Source organism: Diadema antillarum, unplaced genomic scaffold (genome assembly GCF_040938485.1).
Source record: "Diadema antillarum isolate AM-2024a unplaced genomic scaffold, OU_Dant_1.0 seq00001324_RagTag, whole genome shotgun sequence".
NCBI lineage: Eukaryota > Metazoa > Echinodermata > Echinoidea > Diadematoida > Diadematidae > Diadema > Diadema antillarum.
In genome coordinates, this window is record NW_027272095.1 from 1,083,240 (window position 1) to 1,105,027 (window position 21,788).

The window sequence follows — 21,788 nt, forward strand, 5'->3', positions numbered from 1 at the left end:
TATGCTTTTCAAGCCCTTAAAAGGGGTCTTTTGAGGGTGATTTAAATGTAATGAATTTTGATAAATTTTGGCGAGCGAGCGCAGCGAGCGAGCCGAAAATTTTTGTATTTCATCTGACAAAACATGGAATTCTTGTCATATTTTGCTTATCAAATCTTACAATTCTAATCAAGATAGTGACGGCTTATAGATAACGATTTATCTATACCAACAAACTGAGTACTTTAAAAAATATTCTAAATCAGGGGGGCATTTCATGAAGCATTTTGTCCGACAACTTGTCGGACAAAATTTGCTTTCAGCCAATCAGAAGCAAGGATTTCAGTAGCTTTTAACAGTTTGTCAGACGAAATATCTGACAAATTGCTTCATGAAATGCCCACCATGGACGCGCGAGTGAGCCGAAATTTGTATATTTCCGCGTCATCATCACGTTTTGTTCTTATCTCCTTTTTGTTTTGACAAATTTTGGCGAGCGAGCGCAGCGAGCGGGCCGAAAATTTTTGTATTTCAGCTTACAAAACATGGAACTCTTGTCATTTTTTGCTTATCAAATCTTACAATTCTAATCAAGATATAGTGACGGCCTTATAGATAACGATTTTTACCAACAAACTGAGGACTTGAAGAAATACTCTAAATTAGTACGAGCGAGTGAGCCGAAATTTGTATATTTCCACGTTATCAGTACGTTTTGTTCTTATCTTGTTTGATTTTTTTGGCGCCCCCCCCCCCCCTTATGTTCGAAACCGTTGGCGCCTTCTTTTGATCCAATTGGCGATCGCTTAAGAACGAAGAAATTGCAGCCGCTGCTCCGTGAAACATTTTGCCTGCTAAATATAAAATGACATGTGTGAACACAATAAACATTGTCATTTTGTCCGAATCATCATTATGTTTTGTTTTTATCTTTTTTTTATTTCGTTTTCTGCCCCCCCACCCCCCCCCCCCCACCATTCTTCCTCCACCCCCCCCCCCCCCCCCCTTTCCGGTGAGTTTCTTCTTCTTCTTCTTCTTCTTCTTTTCTTTTTTTTTTCGTTTTTCTTTTTTTTTTTCTTCTTCTTCGGTTTTTTTTTTTGCGCCCCCAAGGAGTGGCGCCCGGGGCACGTGCCCCCCTTGCCCCCCCCCCCCCCCCCCCTAGATACGCCACTGCTTAAGTGTCGAGTGATTTGTTTTAATCAGATCAGACAAAATTAGCAAGCTGAGGTAATTTTCAAAGCCGCATAACGATCGATACTTTGGTCAAACACTGCCATCGATCAAAATCGCATTTTGCAAAGTACACTAAATTTTTAAGTGTATAACTTTTCTGCTGCTTCGTCACAAAACAAATAAGGGACTCTTCTAAAAGATACTTTAGAAACTACAAAACACAACAACAAAGTATGCATTTTATGGAGTGGTCCCTGTCAGGCTTTAACAGCTACGGTAATTAAGAAAAAAAATGTTCGCGATACATCAAGCTGATGTCCCATCACGGCTAAGGTTATGGTATTATACTTCGGGTCGGACGGAATTTAGCTTATAGACAGTCTTTAACGTACGATTTGTAATCACACTTACCGAGTAAAGAGAGAGCGACGAAACCAGCAAGACTGCGTGGCTTCTGGATTGCAGCCATCTTGTTTGGAAATCCTTCAACACGGTTTGCAGCGACAGGTTGATGGTGGTAAGGCGCAGGTTCCTAGCTCATGGCCCGAACATGTAAATCCTGCATGTCAGTCCACAAAAGGTGCCCAAGTGTCGTCTGCTGCCGGACACCCGCGCACTATAATTGATGATTACCTTGTGTGGGTGAATGTGTGTGTATAGTGATTGGATGCCGAAACCAAAATCGAATGGAATATCCGGTCGTATGGAATCATGGGATACAACCGAAGCTCGGGTTCCCAGGTCAAGTCTCGCTGTGTTGCACGGTGCCTGTCTTTTTTGTTGAATAATGAATTTGTGGCAAAATTGCTTGTGCAACGCAACTTTCAGGAATTCTTTGCGATAATCTGCTCGTCTCTGCATGTGTGTTATTTACAAAAGTTGCCTCAACAACTACAAAGCTTACAAAAGGGTTGCCTTACGTAGCAACATCAAAGTGATGTCCTGCCTGAGGAACTTAAAGGACAAGTTCACCTTCATAAACATAAGGATTGAGAGAATGTAGCAATATCAGTAGAACACATCATTGAAAGTTTGAGGAAAATCAGACAATCCGTTCAAAAAAGTTATGAATTTTTAAAGTTTTTTTGCAGTACCCCGCTGGATGGGAAGACTACTGCAGTGTATGAATAACTTAGATGTCACATGCGTACAACAATATAAGGAAAATATAAAGAGAATTTCACAAAATTCCATCTTTTGAAAAAGTACACATTCCCCTGACTCGTTACCAATAAATGTTATGGGTAATATTATTCCCCCTGCCTTTAGAAAGAGGCAAGTCAATTGCTCTTTTATTATGCGAAAAAAATGAAAATATGTTGAATTTTCTTTTATATTTTCTTTATGCTGTTGTACGCATATGACTCACAAGCTGTAGTAGTCTCCTCATCCAGCGGTTCCAACACAAAAATTTAAAAAATTCATAACTTTTGCATCGATTGTCCAATTTTCCTCAAACTTTCACTGATGTGTTCTACTAATATTGTTGCATTTTCTCAATCCTTATGTTTATGAAGGTGAACTTGTCCTTTAATGGGAGGGAACATGTGAATGAATATTTTTTTCGAGCTTGTAGGAAAAGAAAATATCCATAAAATATTGTAATGCATGGTACTGAAAAGGTTTTTTAAACATTATCATGAAAGCGGCTAAAAGGAAGACCATTGTAATAAAAAGACATGCGAAGCTTTTGTCTACAGCAAACATAAAAGCACAATGTTATCATTTCCAACCGATGATAGTTGAGCGATATAACCGCCCGGGCTGTGACATGGGGATTAACATTGATGACGTCATAATAGCCGATAAATGCTTGAGAATAATTGCTGATTTTTCGAGATATATGCCCAAGTAAAGGCTATCAGTGGCTAAAACGCTCCAGGAACAATTAAGTTGATGCATGATATTCTGATTTTCATAATTGATTGAGACAAAAGGGAACCCCTTAAAAGGGAACTTTATCCCCAAATAATGATTTTATATGAATTCAGTTATGCAGTTTAGGGAATCTTCAATCTGTATCATGATGTTGTCTTTTTAAACGCACATTGGCAGGAAAATTGTATAGCAACAGCGTATTCACATGATTGACGTCAGGGCGTCGGAGATGACGGTCTCAAAACGTGTGTGTGTGTGTGTGTGTGTGTGTGTGTGTGTGTGTGTGTGTGTTAAATTTCGCTTGTTGCGTTTATGCATATCAGTTTCGTCCTCCTCCCCCCCCCCCCCCCATGCACACATACACACTCATTTTTGTTTTATTCATTTTTGAACAGCAACGTCTTAACTGTTTTTTATCTGGTTTTTTTTTTTTTTTGGTTTTTTTTTTTTTTTTTTTTTGCTTATTTGGTTGTATCACAGCCATGCTTACAGAAGAGCCGGCCCTACTTCTTTTCATATACTCTTCTGTTCTTTTTTACTTCCTTCCTTCTTTCATTCTGTTTTTTGTTTTTTGGGGTTTTTTTACCCTACGTCGGTCGCACTTGAGTCTGCAAGAAAATTTCAAATTCAAAAACAAATACCCCTTCTGTCAATTTAAAATATTGGGGATTAAAGCTGCTGAAATAAAAAAAATACCTTTAATAAGTCAAAATATATGCGATAATTTCAAAAATATGTGATTTTGTGTAACAGTGTAGTATCATTGAAAAGATTTTGTTTTCCCTATATTATGATTACTTTACTTTACTAAACGATGTGAAAATAGCGTATACATGTCGTTTTTGCATTCAAACTCCTCATCGTGTATAATTGAAAGGATAGGTCCTGCCGTAGTGCCGTGCATGATCAGCACACAATATTATTCATATCAGCAGCCAATTTCCTGTCTGTCGGACCGTATCAAAATGATTGTGTGCTATAGCCAGCAGTACCCTGGGATAATATGATAGAGAATTCTATAGTCTGTGTGTTACAGTGCCCTTGGCAATGATAATCCAGTTTCTTGCTCCATTCCAACAACCCATGAACGTTTCCCTCCACTCTGTGAATAAAAAGCCCCACCGGAAAAAGAAACCATATTGGACCTTACGGATTCCGCGGTTTTCTCACGCTATACTTTCTCCCACGTCAATTGAAAAGATACATGGGTGGTGTCGAAGGTCGCGGTGGGAAGTTAAGTACTGATAGTAGAAAAACATTTGGACACATTTTGCAAAGTTTCTTCATTTTTTTTTTTTTTTTTTTTTTTTTGGGGGGGGGGGGGGGGGGGGGGGGTTAGGGGTGACGAATTCTATCTCGTCATGATGCAATATAAATTATGAAAACATGAGCTCCCGGTTCCTAACGTTTTACTAACACAAGAAGATTGGTTTCTTCTCTACCAAAGGTCTTTTAGAATAAAAACAAAATGGTGATAAACAAACAGACAAAAACAGTTTCTGTTGAAATCAATTCGATTCTTAACGGGTTTTGTGTGTGTGTGTGTGTGTGTGTGTGTGTGTGTTCATTTTCCATCTGGGAAGATGGCTGGATAGCCCACATTCAGCTACGTTAAGCTGGTCTTCCATGGGGTCCAGTGTTAGACGTGAGGTGGGTCCACATCACCTGGTTAAACACCCTGCTCTTTTCTTGCGATGAATGAATGAAGCGGGATCTTTTGGGTGCACGTCACGAACCCGACACCCACGAGTCATACCGCCCACAAGTTATACAGCTCACAAGTCATACAGCCCACGAGTCATACAGCTCACAAGTCATACAGCCCACCAGTTATACAGCCCACGAGTTCGACACTGAGTAAATAAAGCCCACGAGTTCGACATCAAGTAAAATAAGCCCAGGAGTTATACGGCTCACGAGACCGACACTACGCACAAAAGGCTCACGAGACCGACAGTAAGCAAACAAAGCCCACGAGACCGACACTACACTTAAAAGGTCCGCGAGACCGACGCTACGCACACAAGGCTCACGAGACCGACATTTCGCAAAAGAGGTTCACGAGACCGACACTAAGCAAAGAAGGCCCACGAAACCGACAGGATGAACAGCGCCACCTATAGACCAATAAATTGTATAGGGTGTCCTGATAATAGCATTGGAAGAGAGATGGAAAAGAAGAGTTGCCATCTCCGGCAGGGTGTGACCCCACCAGTTGCCCCACCCGAAATGATCAGGATCTTTAATTGTGTTTGCATGGGTGTTTGTTTGTGAAAAAAAAAATGAACAAAGTACAGTAAAAGTGTGTAACAGATCTTTCCATAGTAAACCTGCGAGGGTGTTGAATTAATATTAATTAGAAATAAAAAATAACGTAATCGTCTATTAGGGAAGCGTAAGGGATTCGGAAAAAATTAGATGCATCCATGAAAACAGCTATTGTATTTCACGAAAAAATGTACTGTTTGGAGGAGAATAACACAAGCCACAAATTGAGGTGAATCCCTGCGATATAAAACGTTTTAATCAGTAGCATTACATTACAGTTACAGAGAAAATTACAAATAGATCTTATTGCAAAACTTCCATGCAGGAGGGTAAAAAATCTAAAATAGAATAAGTAACTAGTGAATCAGGAAAGAGAAGAGCTAAAAATTATATCCTGTCCATCTTCTAGCTAAAAACTGGGAAAGCCTATTAAAATAGCACGATGGCATTATCAAAGCTCTAAAATTAATCCGTACATCGTTCTTGCCCTCCTTTTAAATCATTTGTGGGGTTTTTTGTCTCTTTTTTTTTTTGGGGGGGGGGGATGAAGAATACTAATTCTTCTATTTTTTTTTTTTGGGGGGGGTATGAAGAATACAATTCTATTTTTCTACTTGATAACAATGTCGCTCCCTGACACACTTGCCCCCCCCCCCGAAGTATGTAGAAATACACGTTTGGTGTCGTTCATTAAAATTTACAAATTACAGCCGCCAGTATGTTATTTTTCCGTTTATGGAACACCCTGCACAGGTGATTGACATGTAGATGGCGCTGTTTATCTTGTCGGTCTCGTGGGCCTTTTTTGCCTACTGTCGGTCTCGTGAGCTTTCTTTGCTTAGTGTCGGTCTCGTGAGCCTTTTTAGCTTAGTGTCGGTCTCGTGGGCCTTTTTTGCCTACTGTCGGTCTCGTGGGCTTTCTTTGCTTAGTGTCGGTCTCATGAGCCTTTATTGCTTAGTATCGGTCTCGTGGGCTATGTTTGCTTAGTGTCGGTCTCATGAGCCTTTTGTGCGTAGTGTCGAACTTATGGGCTGTATGACTCCTGAGCCGTATAACTCGTGGGCTGTATGACTCATGGACCTATTATTGATGTCGGTCTCGTGGACCGTATGACTCGTGGGTGTCGGTCTCGTGGGATGCCCCCGATCTTTTACGTGTATGAGTTGTTACTCTCTCATGCACGGGACCTCAACTTTATGTCCTATCCGAGGGACAGAGTGTTTTGCCTCTTGCTAGAGGGGACGGAATGCTAACACACAACATTGCTCAGTCCAGACTCGGGTTCGAACCCGGGCCGCGTGATCGTGAGGCAGACGCGCTAACGACTGATCCAACTCACCCAAGTAGCGATCCTTGTACATCTTTTTCGAGAAATCCAGTTAATGTACCAACCGTTTGAAACCATTTTTGAAGAAATCGGAATGGTTCCCACCACATTCCAACCTGGGGGAGGGGAGGGCGGTGGGGGGAGGGCGGTGTGAAAGGCTCTGAAAAGACCCCTCTCCTTTCCACACCCCATCCCTCCACACCTCCTGGTCAATACTGGTTTTTTATTATGATTTTATTAGAACATTTTATTTGTTCTTATGATTGCTATTATGTCTCGTCATTAATGTGAGAATAATATAAGACACATTCATTACGTCACAACTCCATTTAATATGAATATATAATATAATACAAGATCATTTATTTTGTCACTGAACGCTCTCTTTCAAACCCCAAAGATTATGTACACATCAGTGAAGACCCACGCTCACCTTACCGTGCCTTACTGGAACTGCCCATGTCAGGCAGTGACAGAATGATACAGTTGAAACTCCATTATGATAGTTCCCAAAGAGATATGATATAACAAAATACATGTAAGAAACTAATTTCTCCGGTAGCAATTACTGTGTTCTGGCTTTCTTTTGCATTGTTTATGGACTATATCAGGCGGGGCCGCGGAACGTTTTTCAGTGTGTTTGTGTGTGTGTGGGGGGGGGGGGGTGGTGGCTGCGGGACGGGGGGGGGGGGTGTCAAGGTCAAGCCTGTGGGAGGGGGATGCCCCGTCCCGCTCGACGAAGCTATTGCGTTTTTTAAATTGAAATAAAGCGATCTGAAGCACACTTTATGTGGGAAATTCGGAAATTGTCATTCCCCCAAAGTGTACTAATATTGTAAGTCTATAGAAGGGACCAATCAATATTGGAGGGTGGCAAGATACCACTCCCATATTCGAGGAAGCTTTTTTTTTCCATTTTTAGAACTGAAATTTAACAATCTGGTGCACACTTCTGTTGAAATATCTGGAAATTTGTCAATCACAGAAGTGGAAGTCTGTGGAAGGAGACATAGCAGGATGATGTGGGAGGGGAAAACCCTTATTCTCCCTCCTATACATGAGGGAGATTCTGTATTTTCTGATTGCAGTTAAACGTTTTGGTGTACACATTTTGTGGCATATATTTGGAAAAACGCAAAGTGTAGCCGATAGTCTACTTGTATGCACGGTGGTGGGGGGGGGGGGGGGCAATCAGGGAGAAAGCGTGGGAGAGTGCTATTCCCACCCTTCCCGTACGAGGGAGCTTTTGCCTTTTTTAAATTTGAAATTTAGATACGGTGTATCTCGTGTACGCATAGTTTTTATGGAATATTTGGGAAATAATCGGAAAAAAAATGATCGGAGGAACTGAGAGAGGAAAGGTTTGATTAAAAGGGGATATCCCCCTTGTAGAGGGAACTATTGATTTTTCTGAATGTAAGTGATAAGTCTTGTGCGCTCAGAATTATTCAGATTCTTAAGGGGGAGACCGCCCCATCGCCCCCTTTATTTATTTATTTATTTTTTTTTTGCTACGCCGGTACTTAGACGGGAACTTTATGTAACGGCGGAATCTTGGAAATTTAAATTCATGGGTGTTGTGGTTTCTTTTTCCATTTTTTTTTTCACGAACCAAAAGTGTGTGTTGGGGGGGTTGCAGCCCCCCCCCCCCCCCGGTTCCGCGGCCCCTGGAGATAACAAAAGAACAGAATCGTCTTTGTCACAAAGGATCTCTTTATACAGCTGGACTGATTTTCCCCTGTATTATGCCAGCAATGATTTAACCACACATGCCCCTCAATATTCATATTCTTTATTTTTATATTGAAATTCAGATATAAAAAAATATTCCACCAAAAGTGTTTCACCATATAATATCGTTGAATTATCCTTTTAAAATATACCAAACAGAAAGAGTAAAAGAAAGAAAAACGTAATGAGCTTGCTCGCCTGCCAGTGACTCGAGGGAGGGGTGTGGTCTAATTTCTGCATGGACCCGACTATTAATAACTGAGTTTGAATAACCATGAACTCAGAAATCGCACTATGTGTACTATACATTCAGAGGGAGGTATATAGGGTCCTATCAGACCTAAACGTACCATGGTACAGATAATTACTACTAATGTCATACTATTATACTGGACTAATCATTAAGTACGATATCAACCCTGAACTTTCAATGAACACTCCATTAGTGGTCTGTTTCCTTCCTACAATACACGGACTTTCTGAATGGTGTTGTTTATACTTTCGGTCAGCATCTATTTGAAAAATGTTTATAATTACCTTTTAGTTGATTCGAACTTCTCCGGGTACCAACAAACAAAAAACAAACAAACAAGCAAACAAACAAATAAACAAACAAACAAACAAACAAACAAACAACTTGCGTACCACTTACGATTAAAGCACTGGATATACAGTTCCCTTAATATCTGAAACATGCTAAGATCAGTGCTCTTTGCTGGAAGTGAGAGTGAAATCATTATGTGTTTTTCGCAACGTATGACCACATACGGAAAAGAGATAAGGTGAAACAAACCAACAAACAAAAAGTGGGAGAAATAACGAATTATAAACCCCTCAACAAAAAAGCAACAACAATAAAACAAAAAACAGACAAAAGAACACCAGCAACAACAACATTTTACCTAAAGGTTGAGAGGATCGAAACGAGAACGAGGATTATGGTCCAAAGTCCTTCACTTTAAAACAGCTAACTAGGATTAAAAACTCATATTATTGAAGAAAAGACAAATGACAGAATACTTTTATTGCAAAATGATCTAAGCGCCATTTTTAAACATTTCAAATAAAAATAGTAAGTCCATATAGAAAACAATTGACCTAAACCTTTCCAGTAGCAGTGTTTGTAACATGACAATAATGGATTATAATTCTAGAAGTTGTGATAAATATCCTGTATTTTCTTAATATTTTATTTTTCAACAGCTTTAATCACAAATATCTTAACAAGAATAGATTTGCTTAGCTCGTTTTGCGATAAAACTCTTCATATTTACACAAAGGACTTGGTTATTCTGATTTTTTTTTCTTACAAAAATAATGATCGTTTTATTTGGCACATGCACGGAGTGTGGTCTACCACGCCGGAATAGGGGCAACAATTCGTTAACACTGTAAGAGCTTGCGCAACAATCGTGAAATTTCGACTTACGTACTGTAGTACTATGGACCCTGATTCTATACATACGGTACTGTACAGTAAGCTACTGTGAAACAATCCCGTTCTGAAATTGTCACTTTCGCATTGTCCCACACAACTCTTACGGCTGAGCTGATCAGATGTGAGTGATATCCGACGAGATTTATCGGTAATTGATTCCATTCCTACCATGTGATACTTGTGTAACGCTAGCTTTACTGAACAGAAATTACCCTTGTTCGTGAATACATGTACACACATCTACACACATCTACTTTTGTAATGACAGCAGCTGTGCGTAGAACGTTGGTGTCTGGGATATGTAGGCCCCTTGGAATACATGACATTGCCGGGAATATTGCCCGTGCGTGTCTTGTGTGGTCATGGTGGTGTGGTGCAGTGCACTCGACAACAAAAACCTCGCTGAGCAGAAGTGCAGCTGGCTGGTGATGATTTAATACTCTACTAGGATCTATGTAGAATGCACCACTTAAATAACAATGGAACTACCGTAAGATTCTGCATCTACAAATGTAGCTTAAATTTACTACAACTACACACAGCAGTGTGCATGCTGTGCTAATTAGAATGACCCTTGCCTTGGCTATGTTCATAATGTTTATATGATGATGTTAATTTGTTTGTGTGTTCGTTAATCCACTGGAGTGGAGTTATAATTTATACCAATATGGGGCAGAAGAGAAGGCAGTTAAACTTATTAAGTTATTACCATGTGTTCATATTTCAGACTAGATCTCGGACTAAGGAGGTCTACGTGTATTGCATTGCGAGTATTGACAAGTAACGTTAATTGATATAGAGTCTATTAACTACAAATTATCCCAAATAACGTTTACGTAGGGCTGTACTGGTAGGAGTTCTAAAGTTTACTGGAAATTTGTGCACATGACACCATCAAGGCAGGTTTGCACTAATTGCAGGTATATTTCACTATAACAGTAGATTTCTGGTTTGGAAATTTGATGTAAAGTGCATGTAACGGCTAGTATGAACTATGATGTAGGCCCATATGGGTCTACTAGCCAAAGCTCTTTGATTTTGTGCCACAATAAATTTGATTTGATCAATAATCCATTGAATAATCCTTCAGCAACCAACTGAGGAAGCTCTATATGTACACTGTAACTGGAAGTTAAATATTTGTGTAGTCTGTTTCGTGTATAATAATGAATGACACAGTACAAAGTACGATATGACAACTTTCAAGACCTGGAGCGTATTTTCTCAACTGTGTAGACCCAGTCTACTGTGGAAACTTACTGGAAAGTTAATTGATTGACAATGGGAGGATCTTCTTTCTTGAATTAAATTATATCTCCCATCAGGTTGATATTGTTTTAACAGATTGGCAGCTGCCCTTCATCAATGAAAGTACACACTGATTAGTAAAGAAAGAAGAAGAGGATATATTGTAATATAGGCATACAGTTGTATGCCTACGTTGGACTTGAATCAACAATCTCGTGATTACTACATTTGTAGACAAGCATCTTACGACTGTATCGAGACTACTGTACCAGCTTTCGCCCAATCAAGAGCCAGTGAAGGTTGTTATACCTTTTAGCAGCCAGTAATGCTACAATGTACGACTAAAACTCTGAATAATCAATGCGTGTGTGTTGTGCAATGTATTTACATCAATAACAGGGCAATTTGTCAAACAGTTGTAGTAAAGATATCTCATTTCTTTATTTCACCATTTCAGGCTCACAGTGTGGATCAAGTCCTTCATGGAAGGCTGCTTGTGAGATGCCGGGCTGATCCTTGAGCCATGGATTACCGCTACGTGGACCAGCAGGCCGCTGCCGCTGCCGCCGCCGTGGTGCACCGGCCCGGCGCCACTCACAGCCATGAGGATCAGGGGCAGCAAGGGCAGCAACCCCCCTTGAACCACCATCAGCCCCAGCACCTGCAGCACCTTCCGTCCCACTTCGCCCACCAGCACGGCCTGCAGTCACACTCCCTGTCCCACCAGCACATGCACCATGTCGCCCAACCGGTGCTGGTGGCGGCCCCCCACAGTAGGGAGGCTTACACCAACAACAGGAGACAGACCGGGCAGGACTTGCAGTCCTTTCTAGAAGGTGGGTCATTGGTTGGTCACTGGTTGGTCACTGGTCACTTGGTAATGACTCCTTCCCAGGGAAATAGACCGAAATCCTGATTTATGGCAATCAATGTATTTTCTCCACTCCAGAATTTATGCATCCTTTTATATTGATGCAAGGATGATGAATGAAAAAAAAAAATGATTACCGGTACTTATAATCTGTATAATGACTGTAACATCGATATTGATGATTACCGGTACCTAAGGTACAGTGTCATTATGCACGCATTATGATAATCATGATCTAATAACAAGATCATTAAGAAAACTTTAGAATTAATGACTGTAATATTAGTAAGCGTGGAGTTATGATTACAATAAGTTTCTGTTCTGACTCATTTTAGATGATAAAACCTTTTTTTTTTGTTCTTCATAGAGTTTAATTAGGGATCTGAATTTTGACTCCATTGTAATGAAATTTTTGTTACAACCATGTTCCTTGTAAAGGGAGCACCCTGTGTGTCTATTAAATTTATATGTGATGTGTTATATACGTGTGTATAGTGTCAGGGCTTGTTCCTGTGCGTCCACCAACTCAACTCCAGCAGCATCAGCATCCTCAGCAAGACTCTCAGCGTCAGCAGCCACGCAGTCAGGAGAGTAGGGCGCCCTCAATGCAACTTCTTCCAGACAGCCAACTCCTCAACTCCAACAGCCAGCGCAGCTACAACAGCAACCTCTCCTCGTCTGTTCCACCTCCGCCACCCCAGCAGCAGCCCCAGGACTACCGCCGGGACTACGCCCAGCAACCAGAGATGCAGGCCTCCTCCTCCGCTGCCGGCCCCGCCCGGCAACAGGATTCGAGCCTCCTGCAGATGATTGATCCACCCCAGCATCACCTTCATCAGCAAGTGCGCCATTCCCCAACTCGAGGGGACAGGGAGGAGGAGGAGGTTGATGGTGATCTAGACCCGCTACCTGCACGTGTCCTCCTCAAGGAAAGGCACAGGCCCGGTCCTCTTCCACCCAACACCACGCCTCCTAAATTACCAGAGGGTCTCGTGTACACCTATGCCTCTGGTGACAAGAAGAAGGTGATAGGGGTTAAAGCAGAGAAGGTGCTGGAGAAGGGTACTCAGTACGGCCCCTTCCAGGGTGCCCTGGTCGATGAAGCCGCTGGCTGCGTAGAAGAGTCGTCATGGGAGGTATGAATTACCCGTACTACTGATGTTGTTTTGTTTTAGAAATCTCCTGATGTGTTGATTGGGAGTCTCCCTCTAGCCATTTGATATCAAAGGACACACACATAAGGCAAAGCAGGTACTAGTCATATACTTGATTAAACAATCCATCATCGGGATCTGCAACGTACGTGATAATAAACTTTGGATGCCTAATGAGCATTCCCTTGACTCTGTACCTGTGTCACATATCCAGTCTTTGGCAAATTAGGTCAATTTCATGATGATAGCCCACTTGTTTCACACTTTTTGTTTGGAATTGAGCAAAATGAGGCTCTTCCCCCACACGGCAGACAGTACTCCTTGGCTTGCTAGTGAAAGAGCACCCAACTAGCAGTCAAGTCAGGAAGTGCAGATTCGCATTAAAGTTCAAAAGTTAACGTGCGCCCTTTATGATTGTTCTGTGAGCGTTCAAAGCACACTCTTTGGAAAGCAAAGTCTGGCATTATTTGTAAAGTGTAGGTCACTCCAACCCCCTTTGTAATCATAGACATATTACATGGTTCGCCCTCTGTAGGAACATGCTGAAACTCTCGTTCACACATTCATTACAAACTGTAGCAGTACAGTAGGCTTGATTATTGTAATGGGTTATTGTTTGGCTTGCCAGATTCACAGATAGTCAAGCTTCAGTGTGTTCAGAATGCATGTGTGAGACTTGTGTCCAGTTCGTCAAAATTTTAACATATTACACTCATTTGATGAAGTTACATCGGTTGTAAGTAAGGCAGAGAATTGCATTTCAGATTTTGTTTCTTACTTACAAAGTAATGAATGGCCAAGTACATGGCTATTTATCAGAATTGATATCAAGAAAATCATATCTATATTTACATACTTTACGAAGCACACAGGATAAGTTGCTTCGAAAGCAACCTCACTTAAAAACAAAAGTAACTTTGGGGGATTGTGCCTTCAGTTGTGCTACTCCACAACTTTGGAATAAATTACCAGAGAAAATGAGGAAGGCCCAATCACTTGCTGTCTTCAAATCTTTGTTGAAGACTTACCTTCTTCAGAAGCCTTTGATTAATTTGTTACTTATTTTTTGTGTGTCTAATCACCAACAATGTTAGGAGCTCTGTTAATCACCATGCAGTAGAGTTTATTTATATAGTAGCTGGGCTATACAAATTTGTCAAATAATAATAATATTAATGATAATAAAGGCAGAGAGTTTATAACCCCTTTGATGTTAATCTGCTGCATACCTACAGCTGTGTCTCCAGGGAAGGATTCTCTACTATGTGGACGGGAAGTACCGGCGCAATGAGAACTGGATGCTCCACGTTCCCTGCGCCCGGACAAGAGAGGAGCAAAATCTGGAGGCCGTGCAGCTCTATGGATTCATTCACTTCCAGGTCACTAAGGTCGTCAAACCGGGCAGCGAGCTAAGGGTATTCTACAGTGAGGATTATGCCTCACATGTTGGTTTCAAGGTGAACTTGGATGACCTCAAGTACAACAAAGGTATGGTACATTGTACACTGTCATTATTTTTTTTAATAAGTTTAATCCATCAAAATTTATCTTCTGTTTATAGCTTGTCAGAGAACACGATTTACTAGTTACTGTTACAGTGCCAATGAACAAATTTTATCTGACGTACAGATTGTAATTTCCTTGAGATTACCCTGCCTGTTAAGAGGAAGAAGGCTTCCTGATCTACTGTATACGCTATAATTTTCGCGTACATAAATTTTCGCGAATTGCCGCTGTCACACATTTTCGCGAGTGGTTAAATTCGCGATTGGGGAACCAGAGAAAATATGAAGTGGCAAAGAAAGTGTGAATTTTCAACTTACCAGCAAATAAGAATGATACTAGTTATACACTGCATGAAAAAGACTTGCCAAACTCTGCGAACTAGTAAGTTAGAATTCAACATTTTTGAAGTGGTTAAGTCCATCGCGCTAGATTTCTGACGAGTGGTCCCCTTGCGATAATGGATTGGCTCTCTACAGTATTCGTAAGTAGACGTGGACTTGCGTAAACAAGCTTAGCCAGTATGGTCTGTTCGGTAAGCCGTGACATGGTATACTAGTACTGAAATGTTCGTATCATCAAGGCAAGGGATTCATTTTGGAAGGTAATATTTTCGCATGTTGTTAATTTCGCGAATAGCTCCTGACTCGCGAAATTCGCGAAATATATAGCGTATACAGTATATCGATTGCATTGTACAGTCTATTGGGCATGAATACACAGGCATACTGTGCATCGTAGTACAATAGTGCAGTGCACACCCATTGTATTGAACATGGCGGTAACAACATTTTCAATACAAGGAAGTACAAACTCAGGTCCAAAAACTATCATCGACTGGCAGTTTGACTGTAATGAAAGAAAACTGGTGGTCCTAAGGACTTTGGTAGAAGTGGAGTTGGCTTAAGAATAGTTTCACATATTTTATTGTATAAGCTGTTATTTTCACGAGGGTTTAATTTTCCCGAATCTAGCAAGTCACATTTGGATTGCAAATTTAACAACACGCAAAATTGTTGCCCTGCACTAGAACAGCATGGCGGAACAGGGGCTTTAGGGAGACATTATATATTATGCTCATAATAACTTTAATAATCAAGGAAACAAAGACCATGAGGAGACAATTTTTGTCTCCTTAAAGAGGAAGTCCAGTCCAAATGTAAGTTAGTCTGGTAAAAAAAAATGTAACATTTTACGAGTTCAACGGTAAACATTTGACTGAAATCGGATGAAAATTAAGGAAGTTATGAAATTTTGAAGTTTTGATAATTTGTCCAAAACAGTTTTTGTACAGTGGGATCAGTTAGATATTTGAGGATTGGAGCCTCCGGCATATTTGTTGCGTTTGAATGAAAAATTTGAAATTTCACAATTCTATGTATGTACAAGCTACATACATTTTGTATATGGTAAGTTAGGAGTGAATGACATGCTCACTTTGGAATTTGCATATTCGTATTGACTGTTCCAGAACTTTTTTCCCTAAAAAATAGCGAAACTTTGAAATTTCATAACTTCCTTATGTTCCATCCGATTGCGATCAAATTTATACCATTGAACTTGTAATATTTTACTCTTTCTTATCAGACTAACATATATTTGGACAGGATAACATTTTCAAGTATGTTATCTCCCATTCAATCGCATGTTTTACTGCTGACACTGTGCTTATCTGTAATGTCTCCATATGGCTGGATCCGTAGTATTATAATAATTGTACATATACAAGTGTGTACATGTTTATATTTATATTTTTGTCTTTGCGTTTGACTGCATTCAAGTTTATTTATTTGTTTGTTTGTTTGTTTTGTTGTTGTTGTTGTTTTTTTTTTGGGGGGGGGGGGCAAAGCAAGATGGCAGTTTGCACAGGTAATGTATTTCCAGTGTCAAGCTGAAGTAAGCAGAGAAAGGATTGAATTGATGTTGTGTTTATCCTTCTTTACGTCCAGAGGCAGACAACTTCCGGTGCCAGCAGTGCCAATGCTTGTACAAGTCTGCCAAGCGAATGTCCCGGCACATCAAGCTCGCCCACGAGCAAGAACGAGCTGGCCATCACCGCCCGCGGTTCACCTGGGAGATGAAGAAGAAGGCGACGGAGACCAGGCAGCCCGTTGTTCAGCAGGAGCGCAGTGCAGAAAACAACCGCTTCATATGTGTGACGTGCGGAAAGGACTTCCCAACGAGGGGCCGCCTGGCGGCACATGAAACCTTCCACGACTTCATCGGCAACATCTATTTGTGTGAACACTGTGGCGATGCGTTTGAGAGCTCCCAGACACTTGCAAAGCATGTCCTTAGCCATGAGACGCATCCGTTCAAGTGCGCAGAGTGTGGAAAACTCTTCTTTTCCAAATCCAGTCTCTGCAGGCACAGGCGCGAGGCCCACGCCCAGCATCAAGACAAGAACCGCTGCATCTCAGGTAACCTTGAGTTTGATGACAGTGCAGAGTTGGACAAGAACGATCAGTGTCATAGCGATAACCATGCAGAGACAGACAGTGGTGAGAATGTGGACATAAGTGCCAAAGATGCAGGAACTGCTCACAGCAGAGCAGAGGAATTTGAGGGTGATGGCAGCGGAAATCAGCAGAAGTCAAAAGAAAAAGAGCAAGTAGCCCACCCGAATTCAACATTTCCCGTGGACATGCTGGGGAAGCGCATATCGTACTTTGATCGGCCGCGACCGTACAAATGTCACTATTGCAGCTCTCGCTTCCGCCAGTACAACCAGAGGAAGTACCACGAGCAGGAGGTGCATGAAGGGAAGGGAACGTATCAGTGTCCGCAGTGTGTCCAGCGCTTTGTTACCCGCTGCAACCTGGAAGCGCATATGAAGAAACACAATCCCATCCGGCCATTTCTCTGCCAGCTCTGCCCACGGTCATTTGCGTCGCAGAAGGCCTTGATGAACCACCAGGGGGAGCACACGGGGCTGAAGCCTTTCAAGTGCACGGTGTGCAGCCGCGGCTTCCGCACCCAGAAACTGATGGGCAAGCACCGGTCGCGCATGCACGGCAAGCGGGAGAAGCGCTTTTCCTGCAGCTTCTGCGACAAGCGCTTCATGGAGCGGTCGAGCTGGCGCAACCACGAGCGGCGGCACAAGGGGATCCGTCCTTTCGTCTGCCTGGTGTGCGGCAAGGGCTTCTCTAGCAAAGACTCCATGGCTGTCCACCAGCGTGTGCACACGGGTGAGATGCCCTTCCAGTGCGAAAAGTGCTCCAAGCGCTTCAGGAACAACCACAACCTCACCGCACACTTGCTGCAGCATGCCAAGGACGATGTCAGTGGTTGAATCCAGGGCTCCCTGGGAATCGTTCACATTGTAGTGACAGAGGGAGGAGCCATGTTTATAGTCCTAAGCTTTGCCAAAACAAGAGAAACTCGTGTATAGTAGGTGCTGTCGTATTATTGTGGTGGTGCAGTTTACGCCTGCTGGAGTGATTGAGTAGGAGGAATGAATATAAGTATGTTGTTGTGTGTGTGTGTGCATGTATGTCTAGTACAGAATAGATTTTATAGGTTGTGAATACCTGGTAATGTATCCCAATGCAAAATTTAGTACCTTACAAATTCAATTCCTTTATGTGTATTTATGTGTGAGGCAAGCAGACAAATAGCGATATTAGACCAATGAGAAAACAACAATGAGACATCAAGAAATTTTGAATTTCCAAAGGCCAGACTAGCTCAAAGCTAAGTTAGTGAAACCCCAATTACTTTACTGGAGACTTTAATCAGACATTGACAGGAATACCTGCAGCAGTGTCCTACTTCCATAGTGGAGTACTTTTTTTTTCAGTTGCATTTAGAGGTTGACTCACCCTCTAACAAACTTGGCTTTATAAGTGTCAAAAACCCTTGTACATAACAGTTTGGCAGTCGATATCCGTGAGCAAGGCAGGGTTGTGTGTTGTACCGGGTAGAGGCTATACACTATCAGCCACAAAATTACATGCTCTCGGGAGTGGAGAGTTTGGACATACACGTACATGCAATAAAAGCATCCATGAATTCAAAAGCTTCTTTTTAATCCTTTTTCTTTGGAGGGGGGAACAACACATAATAACAAAACTATGATATAAGATGTATGAAATGAGATGGCATTCGTATGATGCTGTGTCAGGAACTCTGTTCCAAATAACTTTGTGATAATCAAGGCTACTGCCAAGCCATCGTCTTCATATCACCTGTGCTTGAAATAAGTCATATTAATTCTTACATAAGTGCCCCTCATTATGGGCAATAGAAAATCTCAGAAAGCATTGCTACTGTCTTTCTACATATCACCCTTTCTGATGTCTTCTTTTTTTTTTTTGTCTTGCTTCGTTTGTGACCATCTACCTCAAAACCCACAAGCAGTAGGTCAAAATGAATTTCCATTTTTTCAATAATTTAAAAGTGTAAGCTGTAAGATTTAAAATGATCATAAGTTCAACCATCCTAAGCCATCAAAAAAAAAAAAAAAGATTTTAAAAAATGATTGAAATAAGAGATGGTTGGGAGGTGCAGTTCATTAAAACAAAACAGGAGAAAAGATTATTTGAAGATTAGGGTCACGCAGGCATGCAGAAGTATCTATGAAAACATGATCTATTTCCTACAGTGAAAGCAGCACCTGCTTGAAAAACTGTTGTTGAGAAAAACTGGCAATATTTCAATTTCGATTCTGTTTTCAGCTGCGGGATTTTGACAGTAGGTTGAGAAAAGATTACTTTCCAAGGTAAGACAAGCTTTAAGTATTTTAATTGATCAACCCAAATTACAAATTTAGTCCAATTGCAGAGAATCCTGATCTGCAGTTGTCATGGGTTTTGAGCTGGGCGGTCACAATTTGTAGAGGACATTTTTATGATCATTATCAAGATTATAATTTTGAATATTAGAATCTTTCTTAATTATTAGAATTGCCTAATTGCCATAATGGTAGGAGTCATTATTATTATTATCATCATCATTATTATTGTTATTATTATTATTGCTAATGCATGGATTATTACAGTCAAACCTGTCAATAGCAGTCACCAAAGGGGAAAAAAAAGTGGCCGTGTGGACAGATGGCTGCTATAGACAGGGTTGTTAACATGGCTTTTCTCTTTAGGGGGAAATGTGTTTAGTGGTCACATACATGTACGGCAGGTGGATGCTATAGACGGTGGTTGCTATAGACAGGTTTGACTGTATTAGTAATGATAAGAGTAGTTCTATTAGTACTAGTGTAAACAGTATTGACACCTTCACTCATAAAAAAAAAAAGGAAAAGAAAAAAAGAAGGATCAAGGCATAAGAAATGGACGGTATGGTCTACATATGTATTTGTAGGGCCTATAGCATAGCCAGTATTCATGACCATCTGTCGGAAAAGACGTCGCCTTCCCAGCAGAAAGACCTAGCACGAAATTTCACCCCAAAAGTGATTTTTTGTTGTTGTTTTTTGTTTGTAACATAACTTTACAGAGGTGTAAAAGTTCTTTCATAATGATGGGATCATCATTTTTTTTCTTGTTTTCTTATTTCTTTTTATAATCCCACAAGCCTTAGGGCTCTTTTACCAGGCAGGCAACAGTATGTCGATTTTCCAGCAGACCTGAAAAAAAAAAAAAAAATTACGTGCACGGGATCAGCAAGGTCATGTTTTAGTTGTTATCATATCCCATGAGAGTAAACATGTCTTTTTCTTTGTGAATCTGAAGTTTGAATGTGTAAATTAATGTCTTGGTAGCATTTTTACAGACTTGATAGAATGATTTGTGTGTCTTTTTATCGCATGTATAACTCTTATTTACTGCCAGTAGAATTATAGGTCGTGTGCCTGGATATATGATCATTTAATGAAAACCTTTCAAACTTGTTTTAATAGTAGTGTTGATATTATTAAGAAAATAAAGTGCTCTGTCAGTATTTAATCCTTTAGCCCAATGTGATAATACCTTAATTGGTTGCAATGAATTCTAAATTTGTTTTTGCTCTACAGGTAATTATAAAATAATTTATAATGTTCTGGCAATTCAATCAAGCACGGCGAATTTCTAAGTCACTATTTCACCTCAATAGGGAGTGTTAGTAGTTACCAATTAAGAAGACATGAGTTTCATGTTATGATGTAATAATGATAATAATAATAATAATAATAATAATAATAATAATAATAATAATAATAATGATAATGATAATAATAATAATGGAGGATAATAATGATAAGTTATTAATAATAATAGTGACAATAATAATGAGAAATAGTAATAATAACTTTGATTACACTTGCAAAAGCTGGAATATTACTGATTTTGTTAAAGATGTTGGAATAGGAAATCACCTTGTCCTTATCAGCGTGCATTGTTATCTGTCCTGTTTGCAAGGTTCCTCTGTAGGCACAATACCTGCCAAATCTTTTGCATAAGTGAAAATACTGCCCTCACATGCATATGTAGTGCAATGACGGCATTTGCATAGCACTCTAAATACAAGTTATCAGTTATTTCACAGTGCTATACATCAATAAATGAAAGAAGCATACACGTAACTCCCATTATAACGAAGTCCCAAGGACTGGCAGTTTTCTTTCATTATATCAAAATGTCAGTACATGTGAACAAATAAAGTGTTTTAAGATGTCTAGATAATAATTTTGGGCCCTGAATTTTACTTGGTGGTATCCGGAATTTCGTTATAACCGTGTTTGTTTTAACCCTAATCAGGCTGGGCTTTTTTGGCTATGCTATATCGGGGGGGGGGGGGGGGGGGGGATTCCACCCCCCCCCCCCCCCTTCAAATCTCGCCTATGGAACGCGTGATCGCGCCGAAAATCGGCACACGCGACGCCCGCGACGTATACTATCAAAATGTATGGTTGCTTTCTCCAAAAAAATTTTCTTATATTTTATATTAATTAATTATTGTAATTTATGCATAAAATCAGTTGTGGGCTCTAAATCACTTATCAATGCTCTAATTAAGCTAATTTCTTTTTTAAAATGTTTATTGTATCATTCTCCTGAGACATACACGTGTAGGATAAAAAAAAAAATCTGTATCGAAATTAGTTTCTTATGTATTTTTGTTTTTCGACCTTTTGTTTTTGTTTGTTTTTTGGCCAAAATTTGTCACAGACATTTTTCGAAGCTTTATTATGCTAAAATGAATTAATTTTGTCCATTTCTAAGTCAAGATATGAATTTTTATGTGAATTAATTGAAAAAACACAATTTGCATTGGATTTGT

The 21,788-nt window shown here is 40.4% G+C and overlaps 1 protein-coding gene across 1 annotated transcript; it reads left to right on the forward strand.

Annotated features, from left to right (window-relative positions):
- Positions 1-9,886: 9,886 nt before the first annotated feature.
- Positions 9,887-17,905, forward strand: LOC139708281 (uncharacterized). Its single transcript, XM_071620249.1, has 5 exons — positions 9,887-9,942; positions 11,500-11,878; positions 12,409-13,049; positions 14,303-14,555; positions 16,520-17,905. Exons 2-5 carry the CDS (start codon positions 11,566-11,568, stop codon positions 17,860-17,862), a joined length of 2,550 nt encoding a protein of 849 aa, XP_071476350.1. The 5' UTR covers positions 9,887-9,942; positions 11,500-11,565; the 3' UTR covers positions 17,863-17,905.
- Positions 17,906-21,788: the final 3,883 nt, after the last annotated feature.

Coding starts and splice junctions, on each gene's coding strand:
- LOC139708281 (XM_071620249.1), top strand. CDS start 11,566: ATGGATTACCGCTACGTGGACCAGCAGGCCGCTGCCGCTGCCGCCGCC. Junction 13,050..14,302: donor TAGAAGAGTCGTCATGGGAG/GTATGAATTACC, acceptor GCATACCTACAG/CTGTGTCTCCAGGGAAGGAT. Junction 14,556..16,519: donor TGACCTCAAGTACAACAAAG/GTATGGTACATT, acceptor CTTTACGTCCAG/AGGCAGACAACTTCCGGTGC.